Here is a 21888-nt window from a genome sequence, read left to right on the forward strand (position 1 = left end):
CCCTGCTGCCTTGTACAGCCTGAATAAGAGCCAGCCAAAATAGCAGGCTCTGATTGCTCTCCAGAGGTGCAGAGAGGGAGGAATCCACCCAAGGCTGTCCCCCACCAGCCTGTGCAATGGGACTGACGGGGTGTAGCAGCAGAGATACTCACCTGCACCCTAAACAGCTTTCAGGTAGAATTTTGCCCTCACCTTAAGTGGTGTGGCTCTGCACCATCCTTTACTCTGGGCTCTAGGCAGCTTGCACAGCCTAACCCTACATAAATATTAGATATAACTAAGTGTTTTGTTTCATCATTAACAAGTCTTCAACTTAAAACCGTAAAAACTGCTGAATAATCCCTGTGTTCTTTCAGGGCCAAGGCTTCTATATAGCCCGGATAAGGGCCCAGTCCTGCATCAGTGGTTGTTTTGCCATTGACAGCAGTAGCAACAGGATCAGGCCTTTAATGAACTGTGCATAAGTGGGCTCCCAGGTTAAGTGGTGGGGCTGTAACGGAATCCTCCCTGAGGCCACTAATGCTGCACGAGCTGTCTTGCGAGTGGGGGATTCAGTGGCTGAATCCATCCTATCCCTTCCTCCAAACCCCACTGGGTATTGGTACAAGGGCGGCAGAGGCAGGGGTATGTGGATCTCCCTATGAAGATTCTGTGGATCCTGCCCTTTTGCTGCCACACCAGACTGCATTGGTTCCACTGTGTGCAGGCTCATCTATACTCAAGGGTCTTCCCCATTTAGTGTAGCAATTATTTTGCATATAGCTCTGTGCTCCCATGTCATGGGCTGTGTCTCCTGGGCTGTGCCTCCTGAAAGGTTCAGCTCAGAATTGAGGCCATACTGCTTAAAATAATACATCTGAAACGTTGTTTAAATACACTCTTATTTTTAATATGATTTTAATCTGGCAGGAACCAGTGGCTGGGCCAGGCTGTGGAAGAAATATGGACCTCGCTTACCTCTGAACGATCTTTGCTTATATGTTTCATCTGCTGACATCAAAGAGCAACTCAATACAATAGGGCTGAAGTATCAGGTCTATGAGCTTCCATCCACTATGGACATAACTAATTGTTTTATCAAAGGGAACAAAGAGGGGGAGCTGCTGCTGGATTTTTTGACAGAAACCTGCTATTTTAGTAAAACTGCTAGTCTAGACCTAAAAAATGAAATAATGGAAGAACTTAAAAAGCCTGAATGCAGTGAAGAGAAAGATGGAAAGGTTTTTTTTAACAACAACTTGAGTGCAATAGTGATTGAGCCATGACTAAGATCTACTGGATTTCTCAGTTCAGAAACAAATGATCATATACAAACAGTTAACCACTTAAATGTCTCTGTGTGTTTCATACTCTACCAATTAAGTTTACTAGGGTATGTCTGAGAAAGTTTATAAACAGTTAGGAAATTAATATTAATAGGTGTAACAAATGCACGTTAATACATTACTAATTCTTCAAAAATCTATTAATATAAAACTTGCTATTCAGCAAGTTCTACCTTATAAAATGCAGTTCTTTAATCAGAATTCAGATAACTAGCACCATTAATCAAAGCCCAGCAAATACAAAACAATGCACTTCTGATGGATGGGTAAGGAGTAATACTGACCTTGAACAGATATTGTTATAATTTAAATATGCTATCCAGCCAAATATTTTTTTAACTGAAGTATGTTTGGAAATCTCCAGTAGAACTCCTCAACCTCGCTTACAAAACTCTTCCCCCATAACTACCGATCCTTGGATTGGTTCCTCTGCTACTGATGTGGTATTGAAGTTGTTGCAACACTGCCTTCAAAACAACATACTTCTGGTGATCTTCTGTAGGCATTAATTGCATGCATCTGCTGCCCTACTAATCAACACCATCTCATAGCACTGCTCCCCTGGTCACGTATTTTATTTTATAGCTTCTCTTCCCCGTGAATCAGATTCATATACACAGCAGAGTCTGGAGAGATAAAGCTATAGCTCTCATAGACCATTTCTCAAAATGAACAGGCTCCCTAGGCAATGGTGATCATAACATCCATAACATGCAGAACATATTGGCTCTTCACATCAGATGCCGAGATCTCTGCAGCACTGGATTAGAGAACAAGGTAGTATGCAAATCCTTAGTAGGGATGAGTTGCTGCTGATCTTTTAAACCAAAATGTTGTCTCATGTTTGTATTTTCAGTTAGAGAAATACGTATTTTCCCTCATTTCTCTTAACTCTTGTGTAACAAGGGCTACATGTGTCTGGTGGCCTCCATAATGTACAAGATGTAAAAATAAAACTTAAAGGATGAAACAGAAATGACATCAATGGGGTTCTTCTTGTTTTCAACAGAGTTATGCCAGGGCTGGAGCGGGCCCAGTGCCATCTATAACAGTGGTTTTCAAACTTTTTTTCAGGAGACCCAGCTGAAGATAATTGTTGATGCCTGTGACCCAACGGACCTGAGGATGAGGGGTTTGGAGTGTGGGAGGGGCTCAGGGCTGGGGCAGGAGCTTGGGGTGCAAGAGCGAGGTCAGGACTCTGGACTGGGTGTGCAAGCTCTGGGGTGGGGACAGGGATGAGGGCTTTGGGATGCAGGAGGGGGGCTCCAGGTTTGGGGGAGGCTCAGGGCTGGGGTAGGGGATAGGGGTGCGGGCTTACCTGCGGCGGCTCCCGGTCAGTGGTGCAGCAGTGGTACTAAGGCAGGCTTCTTGCCTGTCCTGGCACCGCAGACCACGCTGCGCCCCAGAAGCAGCCAGCAGGTCCGGCTCCTAGGCAGAGGCACGCAAGCAGCTCCACGCGGCTCTCACTCGCAGGCACCGCCCCCCCCTCCCCGGCTCCGGAGTGCGGAGCTGGTGCTGGGGCGGGGGCAGAGCACGGAACCCCGTGGCCTCCTGCCTAGTAGCCAGACCTGCTGCTGGCTACATCCAGGGCACAGTGCGGTGACAGAACAGGTAGGAACTAGCCTGCTTTAGCCGAGCAGGGACTTTTAACGGCCCGATTGGTGGTGCTGACCAGGGCCGCTGCGACCCAATGATTTACATTCTGCGACCAGTTTGAAAACCACTGATCCATAATATAAGCTATTTGGCAAGAAAGATCTTTTTTTTTTTTTGAAGTTATCTAAAGACATTGCCCCATTTCTGATTCAGGGTACATCTACATTCCAGCTAAAAATGAGGCCCAGCTCAGGTAGACAAACATGCACTAGCTCTGCTCTAGCTAGCAGGCTAAAAATAGCCACATAGCTGGGGTAGCCCAGGCACAGGGGCTGAGTATGTATCTGGGGGGATCTGGGCAGGTTTCTATTTGGTTGTCTAGGCCAAGCTGCTGCCCAACCTACCCTAGCTACACTGCTATTTTTGTATTCTAACGCAAGCACACTCCCAGCTGTCATGTAGACATACCTTGGAGGACTTTTTTCATGCTTCTCAATGCTGGTGAAGTGATTTCATCCTAAACCCCTTTCCTGAACGTCACTGTCTTCACTTCAGTAGTTGATTAATTTGTTTTGATAAATGATTTCATGGTTTTAGTAGCTATGATGTTATTTACAAGGTACAGTGCTTAGTGGAATAGAATATTGTTGCATGAGTGAATTTAATAGCTTGAATACTCAGTTCATTCAGTGAGGCAGGTGAACTTGATTCAATATTGAAATGGTTTACTGTAGATAATGCTTTAGCTGCAAGATGGGATCTTTAATTTTGTATATACAGCCAAGTCAATATCAATGTATTAAATATTTGAGGTGATGAGTGATTTAGTAGGAAGTATACCCGGCATTAATAGCAATTTACAGTCATGTTGGTGTGACTTGTTTTACATATCTACATCTAGGGATCAAATATTAATCCCAGTGTACTTTAGAATGTACTTACTATATTTCACAGCTGCTGTACTGAACAGAAACTACTACCACTTTTATACAGCAGCATGTGCAGTTTCATGTTAGCAGACCTCAATATATCCTGTAATACTATGACAAATTCTAAAAGGGGAGGGAAGGAAATCTCCCCTTCAGACACAATGCTGTATGCATCTCTAGTGTACAACAGATGAAAGATTTCAGCCAGTTGTCCTCTGTTATGGGTGGTATGTCCTCTTCAGTGATGCATTAGTGAGAACTCTTGGGAAACACTTGTTGTAATGTTGCCACCAAATCAAAGGGAGGGGTGGTGATGGTTTTATAACCCATCAAGAGCACTGTCTCTGGAAGCTGTGCCAATTCATCCCTACCAGAGATGACAGATCCCTGGAAATTTACAGAAATACATTAATATATAACAAAACTTTCACTAGATGAAATATAAGAATGATCAGACCAATGGCCCATCAAGTCCAGTATCCTGTCTGACAGAGGCCAGTGCGAGATGCTTTTGGCACTTGGAGGTTTAGAGATACCTGGAGCATGGGGTTGCATCCCTGATAATTTTAACCAATAGTCACTGATGGACTCATCCTTCATGAACTTATCTAAATCTTTTTTGAACCCAGTTATATTTTGGCCTTCACAACTGCCTATGGCCATGAGTTCCACAAGTTGACTGTGTTGTGTGAAGAAATACTTCCTTTTGTTTGTGTTAAACCTGCTGCCTATCAATTGAATCAGGTTACCTCTAGTTTTTGGGTTATGTGAAGGAGTAACTAACAATTCTCTATTCACTTTCTCCACATCATACTTGATTTTATAACCTCTTTCAAAGTCCTCCTTAATCATTTCTTTTCAAAGCTGAATAGTCCATCTTTTTAATCTCTCCTCATAGAGGAACTGTTCCCCTAAACATAATCATTGCCCTTCTTGGAGAAAATGGCCCTTTCCTGGTTTTGTTGTTGTTGTTGTTTTGCTAGGGTTATTTTGGAAGTTACTTTATCTGTGTACTGATCTGTCAGTACAGCTTTATACAGAGGAACAAGGTTCCAAGCCTGTTGAGTGTAATCCAGCCTGGTGGGAAAGTTAGGGTTTTCCCATCTCTTACAATTGACTGAGCAGCCAACAGAACAGTGCTCAACTTCAGTCTATCTATCGAATGCAAGGTTGAAGTGTCCCAAGAAATGAACTTTTGGGTACCAAAAAAATCTAGTGATGTTTTTGAGGCAATACAGAGCCAATCAGGAGTTAATTTTGGACAAGTCAGCTGATTGTAGTGTTTCCAGCATCTGGAATGTCCATTTTAAGCAATGTTGGCACTATTGAGGGTAACAACCCTTGTAGCTAGGGGGAAGCAGTAGATGTGGTATAACTTGATGTTAGTAAGGCTTTTGATACTGTCTCGCATGACCTTCTCATAAACAAATGACGGAAATACAACCTAGATGGAGCTACTATAGTGCATAACTGGTTGGAAAACCATTTCCAGAGTGTAATTATCAGTGGTTCAGAGTCAAGTTGAAAGGACATATTGAGTGGGGTCCCGCAGGGACCAGTTCTGGGTCCGGTTCTGTTCAATATCTAATCAATGATTTAGATAATGGCATAGCGAGTACACATATAAAGTCTGTGGACAATAGCAAACTGGTAGGGGTTGCAAGTGCTTTGGAGGTTAGGATTAAAATTCAAAATGATCTGGACAAATTGGAGAAATGGTCTGAAGTATATAGCATGACATTCAATAAGGACAAATACAATGTACTCCACTTAGAGGGGAACAGTCAGTTATACACATACAAAATGGGAAATGACTACCTAGGAAGGAATACTGCAGAAAGGGATCTGGGGGTCATAGTGGATCACAAGCTAAATATGAGTCAACAGTGTAAGACTGTTGCAAAAAAAAAAAAAAAAAAAAAAAGCAAACATCATTCTGGGATGTATTAGCAGAAGTGTTGTAAGCAAGACACAAGAAGTAATTCTGCTCTACTCCATGCTGATTAGACCTCAGCTGGAGTAGTGTGTCCAGTTCTGGGCACCACATTTCAGGAAAGATGTGAACAAATTGGAGAAAGTCCAGAGAAGAGCAACAAAAACTATTAAGGTCTAGAAAACATGACCTATGAGGGAAAATTGAGAAAAAAACAGGGCTTGTTTAGTCTAGAGAAGAGAAGGCTGAGGGGAGACATGGTAACAGTTTTCAAGTATATAAAAGGTTGTTATAAGGAGGAGGGAGAAAAATTGCTTTTTCTAACTTCTAAGGACAGGACAAGAAGCAATGGCCTTAAATTGCAGCAAAGGCGGTTTAGGTTGGACATTAGGAAAAACTTCCTGTCAGAGTGGTTAAGCTCTGGAATAAATTGCCTTGGGAGGTTGTGGAATCTCCATCACTGGAGATTTTTAAGATTAGACTAAAGAAACACCTGTCAGGGATGGTCTAGATAATGCTTAGCCCTGCCAAGAGTACAGGGGCCTGGACAAGATGATCTCTCAAGTCCCCATCTAGTCCTATGATTCTGTGATTCTCTGACAGATTTGTTGAAAGAGAACAAATCCCTGTGAAAGACACTATGGAATCCCAATCCTCTAGCCAGGAGCAGCAGAAGCACCCTAAAAGTGGCAGAGGGGGGCACAGGTGCCCAAACCATGGCCCCATTCCAACACAGTCTCTTTCCCCCCTCATGGCCCCACTCCCGTGCCACGGCTTTCCCCCGGAGGCCCCAACCCTTGCTTGTTCCTCTCTTCCCCCTCCCTTCTTGCTTGCCCTTACAGCTGGTAAAAAGTGGGGGGCACGGCCCCCTGGCCTCCCCACTTCCAGTACCCCTGCCTCCAGTTAAAGAGGATTGTGCCAACTCTCTTTTCTTTAACAGGCAAGGAAGAAGTTTGTTTTGTACAATCTTACAGCTTTCTGTGCTTCCTACTTAAAAACAGAATTTGCTCATAAAGAAAGGACTCTAGTGCTGGCCCCTTGAAGCTCAGGCTGAGTAAGAAAACTCCTTGTAAACAAAGGAATACAGGGAATTCTGGCATGTTCCGTTTGTGTCTCAGAAGATCTCATTTTTTTAATAGAGAATATATCAAATTATTAAACTTCCGTCTATATTGGCAGCCGCCTCTGTTAACAGGGACAAGTGAGAATTAGACCAGTTGAGTGTTAAAGAGGATACACTACTCAGCTTTAAATTGGGCACTTCCATTTCCAGGAAGGAAGCAAGGAGAAAAGCACCTAGTTTGGGGCTTGCTGGTTCACTGAAGTTGTAAGAGATTTTTCATGCCTCTCAAACGACATTCCATTTTTGCCTAATGAAAGGTAAGTGGGGCCACTAACTGGGCTGCAGGATAGCACTATTTTAGAATTCACAAGACTCCTCCTCTCCCCCTTGAGATTTATGAAATGTTAGCTTAGCTGAGTCCCTTTCTCTGCCAAATATAATTGTTTGCCTTAGGAATAGAACAGATTGTACCAAAGGGCAAGTATTGGGCTCTCCTGCACTGGCTTCTGCCCACATTCTCACTTTGTCTTAAACAAGCTGATCAGTAGGGGCCTGATCCTTTCCTAATGCACACAAATCATGAGCAAATCCACTCAAGTCTAGTGTTGTATTATCTACATACTTAAATGGGAATGCAGGTTTGTGCCTTTTATTTGGCCAAGTATATTTTTCAGAAACTAAAAACAAACATTTCCAGCCAAGTGCAGCTTGATATGTGTGTTTAGCCATTGGCATTGCCTCTCTCATGGGCTGTGGCTATGATGAAGCATTTCGGCTAAATGGGTAGCTCGCCCCTCATTTCTCTACTTTATGAGCACATGCACTCAGGGTGCATGGGGTTTATCACAAGAAGTGGGAGAGTTAGTGGGACTTTTGTCAGAATATTGACAAAACTTCCAGCTTTCTGCCTCACCTGCAAATAACTGTGGGCTCAGGGCTCTTGTGCTGTGTGATGTGATCATTCCCAGAAATGGCTCCTGCAAGAGGCTCTGTTTATAGGAAGAGTGATACTAGGTGGAAATAGCACAAAAGGAACTTGTGAGGACCGGACTGTTGGAGTGATGCAAGACATAGGGAAAGAGCATAGCCAAAGAGAGCAAAAAGGCTGGTTCCAAAATACCCTTCCTTCGTGCTGTATTTGGTCTCCAAAACACTACCCCTACTTAAAAGGGCCCCAGTTCTCACAAACGGGCTTGGTTCAATGCCAAATGCATTTGTCTGAGCAGCCTCAAGTCTGTCACTTTAGAATATTTTTATGTATAATTTAATCATGCTGTTTAATTACAGCAGCAATTTGAACAATTGCGTTTACATCTTAGATGCTAACGTCATTTTCACAATGTCCACGTAATTCATGCTTGCAACTCATGATGGGATATATAATGTCATTACACAGTAGGGCAGCGTCTTCATATTAATAAAAATACAAATGCTAAAATGAAATGGATTAATATCTAATTTGATATCTTCATTTACATGATGTGCAAAATTATCTTAAATATTTGTTATGGATGAAGCAGCTTTCCACCAATTTAGGCTTTTTTCATACTGGAGAATGTTAACATAAATTGTATCATAAATCATAGCCTAGTAGAGTACCAGAAGGCGCATATAAAAACCCATATCTTTACTGCACATATTTCCCATTAACCATAATCTATTAGTAATTGAAGTTCATTACAAATTCTTGTAGACTTTATTGCTATCATGCTGCATGACATACTGAACCTGGCTTGCATAACAAGAAGTCCTTGCTGGGAAATATCCTATTAACAATGACAGTGCATTTGTCATAGTGATAATAAACCCAAGAGCTGCCTGTAGATTATAAATTATTGCAGCGCCATTTGCACTGCTGTAGTTTAAAGTTTTGTCAGCACTTCCGTTTTAAAGCCCTGTTTTTCAGGGAGTTATGACTGAACCATAAAAATCTGCAACAAGCTGAACCGTGGCTTTCAAGGTTTCAGCCCAAGAGGTAGGAGGTGGTTGTGTGTGTTTGAGAGATTTGGTTCACTCACATTTAAGTTTTAGAAGAAGAAACCTAGTCGTTAAATTATAGAAATACAAAAGGAAAAAAATACATCCTAATTGATTCTACTGGAAAACATGAATGTTGACAAGCAATTGGCCAATATTGTTTCTAAAACTTTTGTTAGCATTAAAACTAAAGCAAGAAGAGGGTTGTAGCAGGATCATACTCAGCTATGCCATGAGGCCTTAGACAAGCAAAACTCTGTGCTTCTGTTTCTATCTGTAAAATGGAATAATGTTTACCTGCATGCGTTGCAAAGGACTAATAATTAAAGTGTGAAATCCTGGCTGAGCTGCAGTCACCTTTATGTCTATACAATGCTTTGAGCATGCAAAGCTCTATATAGGTGACAAGTATCAAGATAAAGTTACCAAGGAGTTATGAAGTATAAATATTATTTATGGCCCAAAGTACACTTTGGGTCCAAATCTGCCCTTATTTAACTTCATAATAAATTACTTCCATTTGAGTGCATCTAACATATTTCAGGAGAACCATGTGTTTCACTAGATAGATTGACAGTTATGCTTAGTATATTATAGGATGAACTACTGTGTCCACTGAAATTAGTGGGGAACTCCCCCTGACTTCAATAAGGCTAGGATTTTAACCCATACCTACAGTAAGTATTCAGTCTTAAAGTACAACATGTGTCTGGATGGGCTACATAACAGATCTGATAGTAAATAATCATGTTTCATGTATATAGCATCTTGCATCTCAATGTCCCAAAGTGCTTTAAAATCTTTAGATGCAAAAAAAATCACTTCCTCTACCACCGAGGTGCAGCAACCTCTCGGGTAAAATGTAGCAGCTGTTTAATTGCTCACAGCACCATTACACAACAATTTATGACAGGAAGTGGAGAATTCTGTAAGCAGTTGAAAGTGAGGAAATTTAGAGAAACGGAACGTAATTACTCACATTGGAATTTTGCCAGGACACTGGAGCTAACACCTCTCCTCATGCCTCACCCATCTATTTGGGGGTGACAACAATCTTGAGCCAGTTAATATAGCATATTTGGACTTTCAGAAAGCCTTTGACAAGGTCCTTCACCAAAGGCTCTTAAGCAAAGTAAATTGTCATGGGATAAGAGGGAAGGTCTGCTCATGGATCAGTAATTGGTTAAAAGATAGAAAACAGAGAGTAGGTCAGTTTTCATAGTGGAGAAATGTAAATGGTGGGGTCCCACAAGGATCTGTACTGGGACCAGTGCTATTCAATAACATGATCTGGAATAGTGGGTGAATGGTTAGGTGGCAAAGTTTGCAGATGATACAAAATTACTCTAGATAGTTTAGTCCAAAGCTGACAGTGAAGAGTTAAAAGGCACCTCATAAAATTAAGTAACCAGGCATCGAAAATGTTAGATGAAATTCACTGCTGCTAAGTGCAATGCAATGCACATTGGAAAATATAATCCCAAGGATCCATACGAAATGATGGGGTCTACATTAGCTGTTACCCTCAAGAAAAAGATCTTGGAGTTGCCATAGATAGTTCTCTGAAAACGTGTTCAATGTTCAGCAGTAGTCCAGAAAGCTCTCACAATGCACTCAAGAGCTCTAGTCCTTGCTTAGATTGGCAAAGCTAATGAGGTCACAGCGTGACATGGCAGAGCTGGGGCTTTACAAAATATCTAGAAATTAGGGCATAAGCACAAGTCTCTGTATCTACTCAATAGTCTTGAGGCCAGATTTACAATTATGCTCCAGCCTATTTGTGCTGCCCTGAGGAAAGGACATGGCACAGTTCTGTTAAATAACACTGATCCTCCACTGGCATTCAGTTCCAAAGGGCCCATTTCCTAGTAGTGTATGTTAGAGCAGCCTCTGGAATGCTCAGACTAATACTGCATCTGGCATAGATCCATGCAGGGCTGGCTGTACTGTTTTTGCCGCCCCAAGCAGCGCACCGAATTGCCGCTGCTGACGGCAGGGGCAGTCCGTGTGCCGTTAGGGTGGCACGTGCTTTTCTGCGGCGGTGCCAATTCGGTGGCAGATTCTGTCTTCAGTCAGAAGACAGAAGCCACTGAATTGCCGCTGCGGGCAACTGAACATAGAATCTGCTGCTGAATTGCCGCCGCGAAACGCGCGAGCCACCCTAACGGCACACGGACTGCCCCCGCCATCCGGCGGCAATTCGGCGCGCTGCTTGGGGCGGCAAAAACACACAGACTGCTGCCCCTTGCAGATTGCTGCCCCAAGCACCTGCTTGGGATGCTAGTGACTGGAGCCGGCCCTGGCTCCATGGGATCAGAGAACCACAACTGGCTCCCCAACATCTGCCTGCTGCTGAGCAGGACATCTCACTCCCAGTTCCCCTCTGCTGAGACATCTATATGAGTAGCAGCCTACTTCTCATGCAACAGGGGACAAAACAAATTTTGACTCTGCCCATATTCCCCCTATGCCCATATGCACAGCAATGGAGCTGGAGCCAGGATCAGGCCATGGGCCCCATCTTGCTCATAATGGCTGAGTACCGTACAAGGGCGGCTCCAGGCCCCAGCATGCCAAGCGCATGCTTGGGGCGGCAAGCCGCCGGGGGCGGTCTGCCAGTGCCGCGAGGGCGGCAGGCAGGCTGCCTCCGGCGGTTTGCCTGCGGAGGGTCCACTGGTCCCGAAGCTTGGGCGGACCTCCCGCAGGCACGCCCGCGGGAGGTCCGCTGAAGCCGCGGGACCAGCGGACCCTCCGCAGGCAAGCCGCCGGAGGCAGCCTGCCTGCCATGCTTGGGGCGGCAAAATCCCTAGAGCCGCCCCTGGTACTGTACATATATATTATTACACTTTTTATATCATTTTACTGCAAAATCATATCTTCAACTAATATAGGATTTAGTATTGTCCAGCCTATAATTTGGGAGGAGATGAAAATGTTTCTCTAATAGGTTGAGTGTGTTTTCTTAAAGGAAAAAAATATATAGCAGCTTGTGGAAGCTGTTTCAAAGGATTTAGAAAGTTAGAATAAATCTCCATGGATTTGTGGTTAGAGTGCAGGTGATCTAGCCAAAAGTGCATGCCCAATGCAATTTATCTCCTGGCTATATAGATAACAATTTATAGAGAAAGGCACAGACATACGTGATTAGAGGGAATGGATTAGGCTCAAAGGCTATAACTTAGTTCCACTGAGGCTGATAGCAAAACACCCACTGGTATCACAGATACCAAAATTTGACCTTCAATTATTAATTTCTTTTGAAATATGAATTTCCAACCAAGAACAAAAACCAGTTTAATTTGACATTAAAAAGCCAGTAGACTTGCTTTGCTATTTCATTCTAATCAATATATTTTGGTATTTCCTCATCCATATTTAGTATTCTGCTATTTTTAAGTTGTAAACTATCAAATGTTTTAAGAGCTTAAAAATAATTTTAGTAAGCAACAGTCAAACAGCTGGAAAGTATTCTTTATTACATGATAAGTGATTTTCAAGTTAACAAAACAATGGTTTATTTTGTTCACTTCCAACAAAACCCATACTTCAGAATCCACTTTTCATACCAAATCAGTCAGTCTGTAAGACAAACTGTCTAGTGCATAGAGTGTTTACCTACACACAGCAAAAAGATGTGCTACATTAACTTCAAATTCTATAATATGACTAGCTACCTTCTTTAGTCTCATTGCTAAACAGTGATGGATATCTGTTCTTCTGCATTGCTTTCTTCTCATATCTCTTTGTCCTGCTCCTATAATCGATCATAGATTTTTCTATCAGGCTTCATGTCATATTAGAATAGTGGACATGACTTGTTTAGAACAAACTGCATCAGAATGTACCAAAGTAAGCTAAGCAGTTGAGCTGTACTAAAAAATATTACTTTGAACGGATCTATGAAGACAGTAATAAGCTTTTATTTTTAAGTAGTTTAGATAGGCATACTCTAGACATAGACATCAGCTCTGCTATATAAAATTAGAAATATTCTGCATATCATATTCCCATTTTAGAAAGAAATCACTGATTCAGAATCAATGGGAATATGCTGCACTACTTGCATATGTATTTTATCTGGGAAGGATTCAAATTAAGAATATGCACTTAACTTGTATGTGTGGTGGTTTGTAGGCTATCTAGAAGAACTTCCATCTTGGGTTTCTCATGCATCTACATCTGTAAAGATTCTCAGTGAACACTCCTCCAAAGAGATCCAATCATTTATTTACATTACAAGCTCTCTGGGGCAGGGACACTTACTCTTGAGTTTGTACAATTCTTAGTACAATGAGGCCCTGATCTTGGCTGGTGCTTTTAGACATTACTAGAAAACAAATAATAAATACATTATTTAGGGGAAGAATATCCATGGATGGGGAGCTACAGCATTTTGACAAGGTAACTGCTGACCAAGATGCTAACTGAAGTGTCCAGCCCTCTCCTGAAACATTCAGAAGAGTAACAAGGTTCATTGCTCCTTTAAAGAGGCAAAAGCACAGCAGCTTGTTGCTTTAGCTGGAGTTAAATCACTTCCAAAATCAAATCTAGCACTGGATTGATTTAAAATAAAAATAACACAGAATTTATTAAATAAAAGAGAGAGAGAGGTTTGAAGTGAGTTCAAGTATAAGAGACAAAGTCAGAAACGGTGACAAGGAAATAAAAGTGAAAAATGCTTTCTAGTGACTAAGCCTTAACCAATCTGTAGCCTTGATTCAAGGGAATATTCTCACCGCACCTCCTTCCAGCAAGATAGCTGCCCATCTCCTTGAACAGGATCTCCCACAAAGTCTGAAGTGCTCAGGTCCTTTGTGATCCAGGTGCCATGAGGCCTGATGGAGAAGACTCCAGGTTGGTTTCTTTCCCCTGGTACATTCTGCAATGCAAGTTGATCTGTCCCTGAAACCTGATATGCCAGTGAATGACCACTTGACTGTGATTGCCAATTGTCTGTGAGTGCACCAAGATGGAGAAATCTGCCTTTTCTTTGTCTGGAAAAAAAAAATCTGTTTACCCACTCCCCAGACTTGTCTGGTTCAAACACATTTTAAGGCCATATTTCCTTTACATGTACATAGCCCTTTGTGTGTTTACTGTACATACCCCATACAAGACTATTAATGCTCAGTGTGTTACTGGTTTTCCAGTGATACCTTACACAGCCCTTATTAGAAACAGATTATGACATAAGTGAAATGGGATACACTGAACTGGTCAGGCCAGCTGAACCTCATTAGCAGATACCAGTGAGCCCCTTGCCCTCTGGAATGGGGATGCTCTTAGGGTGACAGAGGCTTATTCCATACAACATATTTGAGCGTGAAGACATTTTTTCCTGATATTCAGCCTATAGTCCCCCTTTCTTAATTTCATTCCATTACTCCTAGTAATCCTGGATCGAGTCACTCTGGGAGCCCTAGAAACAACATGACATGGTGGGGCATCATTTGGCTCTGAGTGAGCATTTCTCAAATGAAAGGGATATTCATGTAACTTATACGAAGACACTTTTTGTTCTGAGTGGAAAGGGTTTTTTTCAACTGCAGGTTCTCTCTCAGGTTTCATTAAATGTTTTGATTTATCTCTGCCTGTGAAGGTAAAGAACTCTTGAAATTCCAGCTTTTAGGAAAATAAAATCTAAGCAGACTGGTTAGTCATAAATTAAAATTAATCCAATGGAAATTGTTCAGGAGGGATCTTTTCAGAAATGAGGTGAACAAACTGCTGCTCAGGTGAACATTTGTTACTGCCATGGCAGAAGGTAAACTATTCTCATAAACAGGTAAATAGCTTCTGCTGAGCTGCTCAATAATACGGTATGGCTGGAATTATGTAATATTTTTTTTAAAATTGGAAATGCAAGGTATGCAGCTTTTAAAAGATACAATAAAGTTTGCAGCCTGACAAAGGTTCAGTATTTGAATACTAAGAGAACAGAGGGATTTGCTCTGCCCTTAAGTCAAGTAGCAGTAAATATAAAACTAAATCGGTTATATAGAAAAACAAGGAGCGCTGCATCCCCTGTATTACAATTCCAGGATGAACTGGACCTTTGACCTCTCACTTAGTCTCTCTTTTTCTTCCTTCCAAGTGACAAGCCCGTTCCTGTTCTTCTCCCAGGGTGGAATCCTGCTATTCACCCCACTTTTAAACTGGTCACAGCACTTCTGATTTACCAACCATGAGTCCTCAGCAGGTCCAACTAGGTTTTAAGCTAGAGCTGGGCAAAAAATTTTGGCTGAAACTTTGTGTGTAAGAAAAATGAAGCTTCAGTGATACCAAAACATTTCACAGATTTTGCGGCTGTTCTGCTGAATTGCTCATGATGGGGAAAAAAACACAAAAAATATTCTGAAGAAGTCAAAATGTTTTTTGTTCATTCAGTTCGAGATGATTTTTGTTTGCTATTTCCTTCACATTTTTAAAACAAATGTAAAAAATTACAAAATGCTTGAAATCAAAATGAAACACGTCCATAGACTTCCCTGGTATAGGCCTCACTCCAGGAGCTGTGAATAGTGCAAAAATGCAGTGACAGAAGAGTTTGTTCGAAACAAAGTATTAATTATTTATCCACTGGAACTTAAGACAGAAGAAAAGGGTTGTATCTTACCGAACCCTTAGCCTTTCCTTCCACATTTCAGTAGGCACTCTTTTCCCCAGACGTCCCTCCAGTACTGGGGTTGAGCAAATCCTGCCGTTTCTGCCTCTCAAGTGTCTCCCTGTCTGAGCAGAGGCCCAGCTTTTAACCACTATCAAGCTCTGATGGTATGTATATACTTGTTTTAAAACCCAGAGCAGTAAGTCTCAGAGCCCAGATCTACAGACTCAGGCTCCAGCTATGGTGCTAAAAAACAGAAGTGTATGCATTGCAGTTTGGGATCTGAAGCCCACCCCGCTTCCCAGCCCTCAAACCCTAGCCACAATGTCTATGTTGCAGTTTTCAGTGCTGTAGTGTGAGCCTGAGTCTGTAGATGTCGCCTCTCAGACATGCTGCTGTATAGCAGGGCCGGCTCTAGGCACCAGCAAACCAAGCACGGCACAATTTCAGGGCCGGCATTCCGGCCACCTCTTTTTTTTTGCTTGGGAAGGCAAAAAACCTAGAGCTGGCCCCGAGTATAGACATACCCTACTAGGCATAGTTAGGCATTTTTAAAGAAGCCAGTCTGGATAACTTGTATCCAAGAGTTTTTAAAGAGCTGGCAGAGGAGCTTGCTGGACTGTTAATGTTTTTGAATCAGTCAAGCTTAGAACATCAGCAAAGTTCCAGAAGACTGGAAAAAAACTAATATTGTATTAATGTTTTAAAGAAGGTAAATGGGATGACCTGTGTATTTATAGGCTAACAGTCTGATAACAATTCTGGGCAAGAAAATGGAATGGCTGATATGGGACTCTATTAATAGGGAATCAAAGGAATAATAAGGAATAATTAATGCCAATCAACATGGTTTATGGAAAATAGATCCTGATAAGCTAACTGGATATCTTTTTTGATGAGATTATATGTTTAGTTGAAAAAGGTAACAGCACTGACATAATATACTTAGATTTTTGTAAGGCATTTGAGTTGGTGCCCTATTACATTTTGATTGAAAACTAAGATAAAATTAACATGTCACACATTAATTAATTAAGAACTGGCTAAGTGATAGGTCTCAAACAACTATAAAGAGGGAATCATCATCAAATTATGAACAGGATATCTCTCTAGTACATTCCTGCAGGGATTGGTTCTTGGCCCTACTCTATTTAACATTTTTATGAATGACCTGGAAGAAAACATAAGATCACCACTGAGTTTGCAGAGGACACAAAAAATGAGGGAATGGTAAATAATGAAGAGGACAGATCACTGCTACAGAGCAATCTGAATTCCTTGGTAAACTGGGTGCAAGGAAACAATATGCATGTTAATATGGCTAAATGTAAATGTGTACATCTAGGAACAGAGAACATAGGCCATACTTACAAGATGGAGGACTCTATCCTGGGAAGCAATGACTATGAAAAAGATTTGGGTGTCATGGCGGCTAATCAGCTGAACATGAGCTTCCAGTGTGAAACTGTGGCAAAAGGGTGAATATGATCCTTGGATGCATAAACAGGAGAATCTAAAGCAGGAGAAGAGAGGTTATTTTACCTCTATTTGGCCCTGGTATGACCATTGCTGGAATACTGTGTCCAGTTCTGGTGTCCACAATTCAAGAAGGATGTTTATAAATCGGAGAGAATTCGGAGAAGAATCACAAAAATGACTAAGGAATGTTTTCTAATCCTATTTAGTGACAGACTCATCACCTCTTCGCAAAGTCATCAAAAAGGCATATACAACCCTGAACAAAGTCCTTGCCACCAGGCTTTCACCCTACCCAGAAGACAGGAGTCTCTCTTTCACTCTCCCAGTCCAGCCACAGCTATCCAACCATGTCAGACTGCAGTTTTGGCGTGGATGACCCCTTCACCCCAAGCACATTTGGTGCAGCTCTCTTATCCTTTCATTACCTGAAAAGGATAGTAATGTTTTGTGACACACACACACACAACTTAAAACTTAACTGAATTGACCAAAATGACCTGTCACAAGGCAGGGCTTTGTCTTAGCTTGCAAGCATATGCTGCCCCACCTGGTCTCCTTTAAATAGCTTTATTGTCCAAACAAAAGCAAAATCAACACAACAGTTCCTCAGCTCATCCTTCTTGGTCCTTATTCAGCCAGCTCTGCTATCACCAGATCTGTTACTTTGCTGGAACAGCAGACCAGGGCAGCCTTCTTGGACACCTGGTGCCTTGCTCTAGGGCTTCATGACAGGAGTTAGCCCCACTCCTCTGTGATTCATACCTATACCTATCTCATAGAACTGGAAAGGACCCTGAAAGGTCATCAAGTCCAGCCTCCTGCCTTCACTAGCAGGACCAACTACTAATTTTGCCCCAGATCCCTAAGTGGCCCCCTCAGGGATTGAACTCACAATCCTGGGTTTAACAGGCCAATACTTAAACCACAGAGCTATCCCTCCTCCTTTTATAACTCCAGTGATACTTTTATAACTCCAGGTGTGTCTGCCCCTTTAATTAGCTTAATTGGGCCCACCTGCTCTGACACAGGGGCATCGGGTTTGGTCTTCTCACAGGGATCAGCTAGCCCTTGACATGGAAGCATGGAATTATGGAATATCAGGGTTGGAAGGGACCTCAGGAGGTCATCTAGTCCAATCCCCTGCTCAAAGCAACTAAATCATCCCAGCCAGGGCTTTGTCAAGCCAGGCCTTAAAAACCTCTAAGGAAGGAGATTCCACCACCTCCCTAGGTAACCCATTCCAGTGCTTCACACCCTCCTAGTGAAATAGTTTTTCCTAATATCCAACATGCCTCCTACCTTTCCAGGAAAAACAAACAAACAATTATTTTTTTCCTCTTTTGACCTGTGAGATGCTTCCTGGGGCTACTCTCACCCGCTCCCAAGGCAAAATACATTTCCACAGACATATTTCACAAAATATTCCTTAAAATACTCCATCCCCCTCCGAACGTGGACCCCCACATTTTCCCATGCCAACCAAAACATTCCCCCACACATCACAGAAGGCTCCCCAAGTTCTAGGCTCATAAGAACAAATTCCTAATCCCAGTTCTTCTGAGTTATACGCTGTGAGGTCAAGGTTACATAATCAGCCACAGGACAGTTAATATACGGTATAATTTTCTCTACCTGGACATCAAGATCCCTAAATCCATAGGGTTATGAGTCTCCACATGCAGTTTCTAATTCACGCTCAAATTCACTGACCATGAGGATTAAGCATCCTCTTTCCTCCTGGGTGAACTGAAGGTCCATTAACAGTTGCTGTTTCTCATGTCTGAGCTTCTGTAGCTAGCATTCCACCACTTCTAATCATTCTCTGAGCTCCCCAGCCTTCAGGATGGGAGCCACAAAACAGGCTCTCTCCTTTCCCATACTGGAGCCCTGTTTCCACCCCAGGCCCCTTACCTGGGCCTCTACTTGTTGGTGAGGCCATGCCTAGGTCCCCATCCTACCCTGTTTAATTGGAAGCCCAATATGGGTCTCCATGGTACCCTGTTGCATTTGAGTGCCTCTACTTAGGGATTTATTTCCCTCACTTTGCAGGGTTCTTCCCCTGTCTCAGACACCATTCCTCTCAAGTTCTCTCTTCAAGGTGCACAACTACATGATGTGTCACATTTTCCCACACCTGAAACACTTAGGCCATCTCTAAACCTCCCAGGGATTGCACTACCACACGGGGTACCCAAATCATCAGCATCTAGGCTTTCCACAGTCTACATTGTTGAAGAGGCAATAGCCTAGAATGTTCCCCATCCCTCCACAACCAAAAAATTCAACCCCTAAAACCCTCCATCCTTGCCCCTTCTTGAGCTAACATAACAGGCAGGATTTCACCCAGAGTGTGGTGGGATATGGGCAGCTAGGACTAGTGGTCGGAGCAGTGGCAGACAAGAGCCAGAGTCAAGAGCCAGGAATCAGAGGTAAGGATCAGAAATCAAGAGCTAGGAACCAGCAGTCACAGCCATTGGTCAGAAATAAGGAATCAGGAACCAAGTAGGAGAGCAGGGCAGAGACAGAAGCAATCACAGCTTTGAGTGTAAGCATTGAGTAGCCACTAGCAGGTGCCAAGGCTGGCTTAAGAGCAATACTGGCAATGCAGCTCAGGGATTTCAGGTGCAGCTAGCTAACTGATCACAGGCCCAGCTGCAGGCCCTCCTTCCTGACAGTATCTCACCAATCCTTTCAAAGGTGCCTCCCAGGGACCCTAGGGCCTGGTTTGTCAGGATGAGCCCAGTGGAGGTCCTGTAGCAGGTTCAGGGAATGAATGTTTTCAACCAGTTCCCAAGATTAGTCATCCAAACTGTAGCCCTGCCAGTTCATGGGGTACTAGGGTTTTCCTCCAACTCACTGGGAGTCAATGATATGTCAGACTAAGTAGTCTTCTTGCCTCCAAATGGTTATGGGGGGGTTGGAGCAATTCAAGAACATATTCACAGTCTAAGGTTTAAGGAGGGAAATGGGAAATACCAGATAGACCTGGAAGGAAGTGGGTAGTTGCAGCTTGAAGGCTACAGGATTGACCTGTTCCGAGATCTTGAATGGGCCCAGGTACTGGTGACCAAGTTTCGCTGATGGGCAGGCTGGCTTGAGGTTCCAGGTAGATAGTCAGACCTTGTCCCCCACCCCTAGGTTGGGGGTGGTGCGAGGGCTCTGGTCAGCATGGTGTTTGTAAGATTCCTTTGCAGATCTGAATTGCTCCTTGAGCTTTTGGTGTATTTGGTGCAGGTGGGCATCCTAGTCTGCAGCTGCAGGTACGGGGGAGTTCATGGGTACATCAGGATGGAACCAAGGTTCTCAAAGCATGGGCTTTGTCAGGCTAAGGCCTGGGTTGTATTGTTATAGAGGAATTCTACATAGTGGAACAGAGAAAACCAGTCATCCTGGTGGTAATTCAAGAAATAACGTAAGTAGTGTTCTAGAATCCGGTTGACTCATTCTGTTTGCTCATTGGTCTGCAGGTGGTAAGCAGACAAGGTAAGGGACTCTATGCTGAGAAGTCACAGAAACTCCTGCCAAAACACAGGAGATGAATGGACGGCTGCAGACTGAAATGATGCCAGTTGAAAGCCAGTGGTAGCAGAAAAATGTTCTTCACAAAGACGTGTGCTATTTCTGGGGTGCTAGGCATCATACGGCAAGGAACAAAATGTTCCATTTTAGTTAGGAGATCAACCACGACTAGGATCACCGTCTGCCCATGCAAGCGAAGCAGTTTCACAATAAAGTTTATAGATACAGTAGACAAGGGGTTTAGGGGTAATGGACAAAGGCTGGAGAAGGCTGAGCATTTTAGAGGATAAGCTCTAAGCAATGGTTGCAGGACCTTACATACTCCGTGATGGATGTGCATAGGCCAGGACACCAGAAACTCTGCAATATCAGGCTCTGGGTCTTGGATTTGCCAAAGTGACCAGTAAGTGGCATAGTTTCAGGACCTGGAGTCTATGTTGACCCTCTGGAATGTAAATAAATCCCTGTGATAGAGGATACCATCCTGTAGCCTGAATTAGGAACCAAACTGGGCAAAGAGCCAGTTTGGTGAAGACTTTGGTGGAGTGCAATCTTTCAAAGAGCTCACTAATATGGGGCAAGGGGTACAGTTCCAGATCATAACCTTATTTAATGCCCAGTTGTCCACACAAGGATGCCAGGAGGCATCTTTCTTAGTCACAAAGAAGATCAGAGCCCCAGCCAGGGATGTGGAGGGGTGGATGAACCCCTTTTGTAGGTTCTCCATGAGATAGCTTCAGAAAGTCTATAGCTCTGGCTTTGAGAGAGAAAAGATTCACCAAAAGAGATCTCCCCTCCAGGCTGGAAGTCAACAGGGTAGTTGAGGCTGCAATGCAGTGTGTCAGCCTTTTTGTTGTTGTTGTTATTGAACATGTCTGTGGAAAGTCTGATACTTGGCAGGAATTCCCAAGGCAGTTGGGAGAGTAGCGGAGGCTGCCGGGGTTCCTTCCAGATTTACTCCTTCAGTCTCAGGTTCTTCTGGAGGGCTGCAGAGGACCTCTGGCCTGCAGCTGGGTTCTGCAATACAAGATGCCAGCAGTATGGCAACTTAAAAAGAACCATGCCAGTCCACCAGCAGATACATGGGTAGTAGATGATGCACCACAAGATGTCAAGAACAACCGGAGAGTGTGGTTTGCAGACCAACCCTTGTAGACACCTTTTAAGCTCCTCCCTCAAGCCTTCAGGACCAGAGAGTGACCTTGAAGGATGATTACTTCTAAGAGGGCTGTTCCAATAAAAGCCATGGAGGATAGGTCCATCAATGTCTATTAACCAGGATGGACAGGGATGGTGTCCCTAGCCTCTGTTTGCCAGAAGCTAGGAATGGGCGACAAGGGATGGATCACTTGATGATGACCTGTTCTGTTAATTCCCGCTGGGGCACCTGGCATCGGCCACTGTCAGAAGACAGGATACTGATCTAGATGGACCTTGGGTCTGACCCAGTATGGCCGTTCTTA

At 43.2% G+C, this 21888-nt stretch overlaps 1 protein-coding gene across 1 annotated transcript; it reads left to right on the top strand.

Moving 5' to 3' along the window:
• On the top strand, positions 1-2306 carry LOC123378561 (histamine N-methyltransferase-like). Its single transcript, XM_045032540.1, has 2 exons — positions 1-174; positions 910-2306. Exons 1-2 carry the CDS (start codon positions 117-119, stop codon positions 1263-1265), a joined length of 414 nt encoding a protein of 137 aa, XP_044888475.1. The 5' UTR covers positions 1-116; the 3' UTR covers positions 1266-2306.
• The last annotated feature ends 19582 nt before the right edge of the window (positions 2307-21888 follow it).

Source organism: Mauremys mutica, chromosome 10 (genome assembly GCF_020497125.1).
Source record: "Mauremys mutica isolate MM-2020 ecotype Southern chromosome 10, ASM2049712v1, whole genome shotgun sequence".
Taxonomy (NCBI): Eukaryota; Metazoa; Chordata; order Testudines; family Geoemydidae; genus Mauremys; species Mauremys mutica.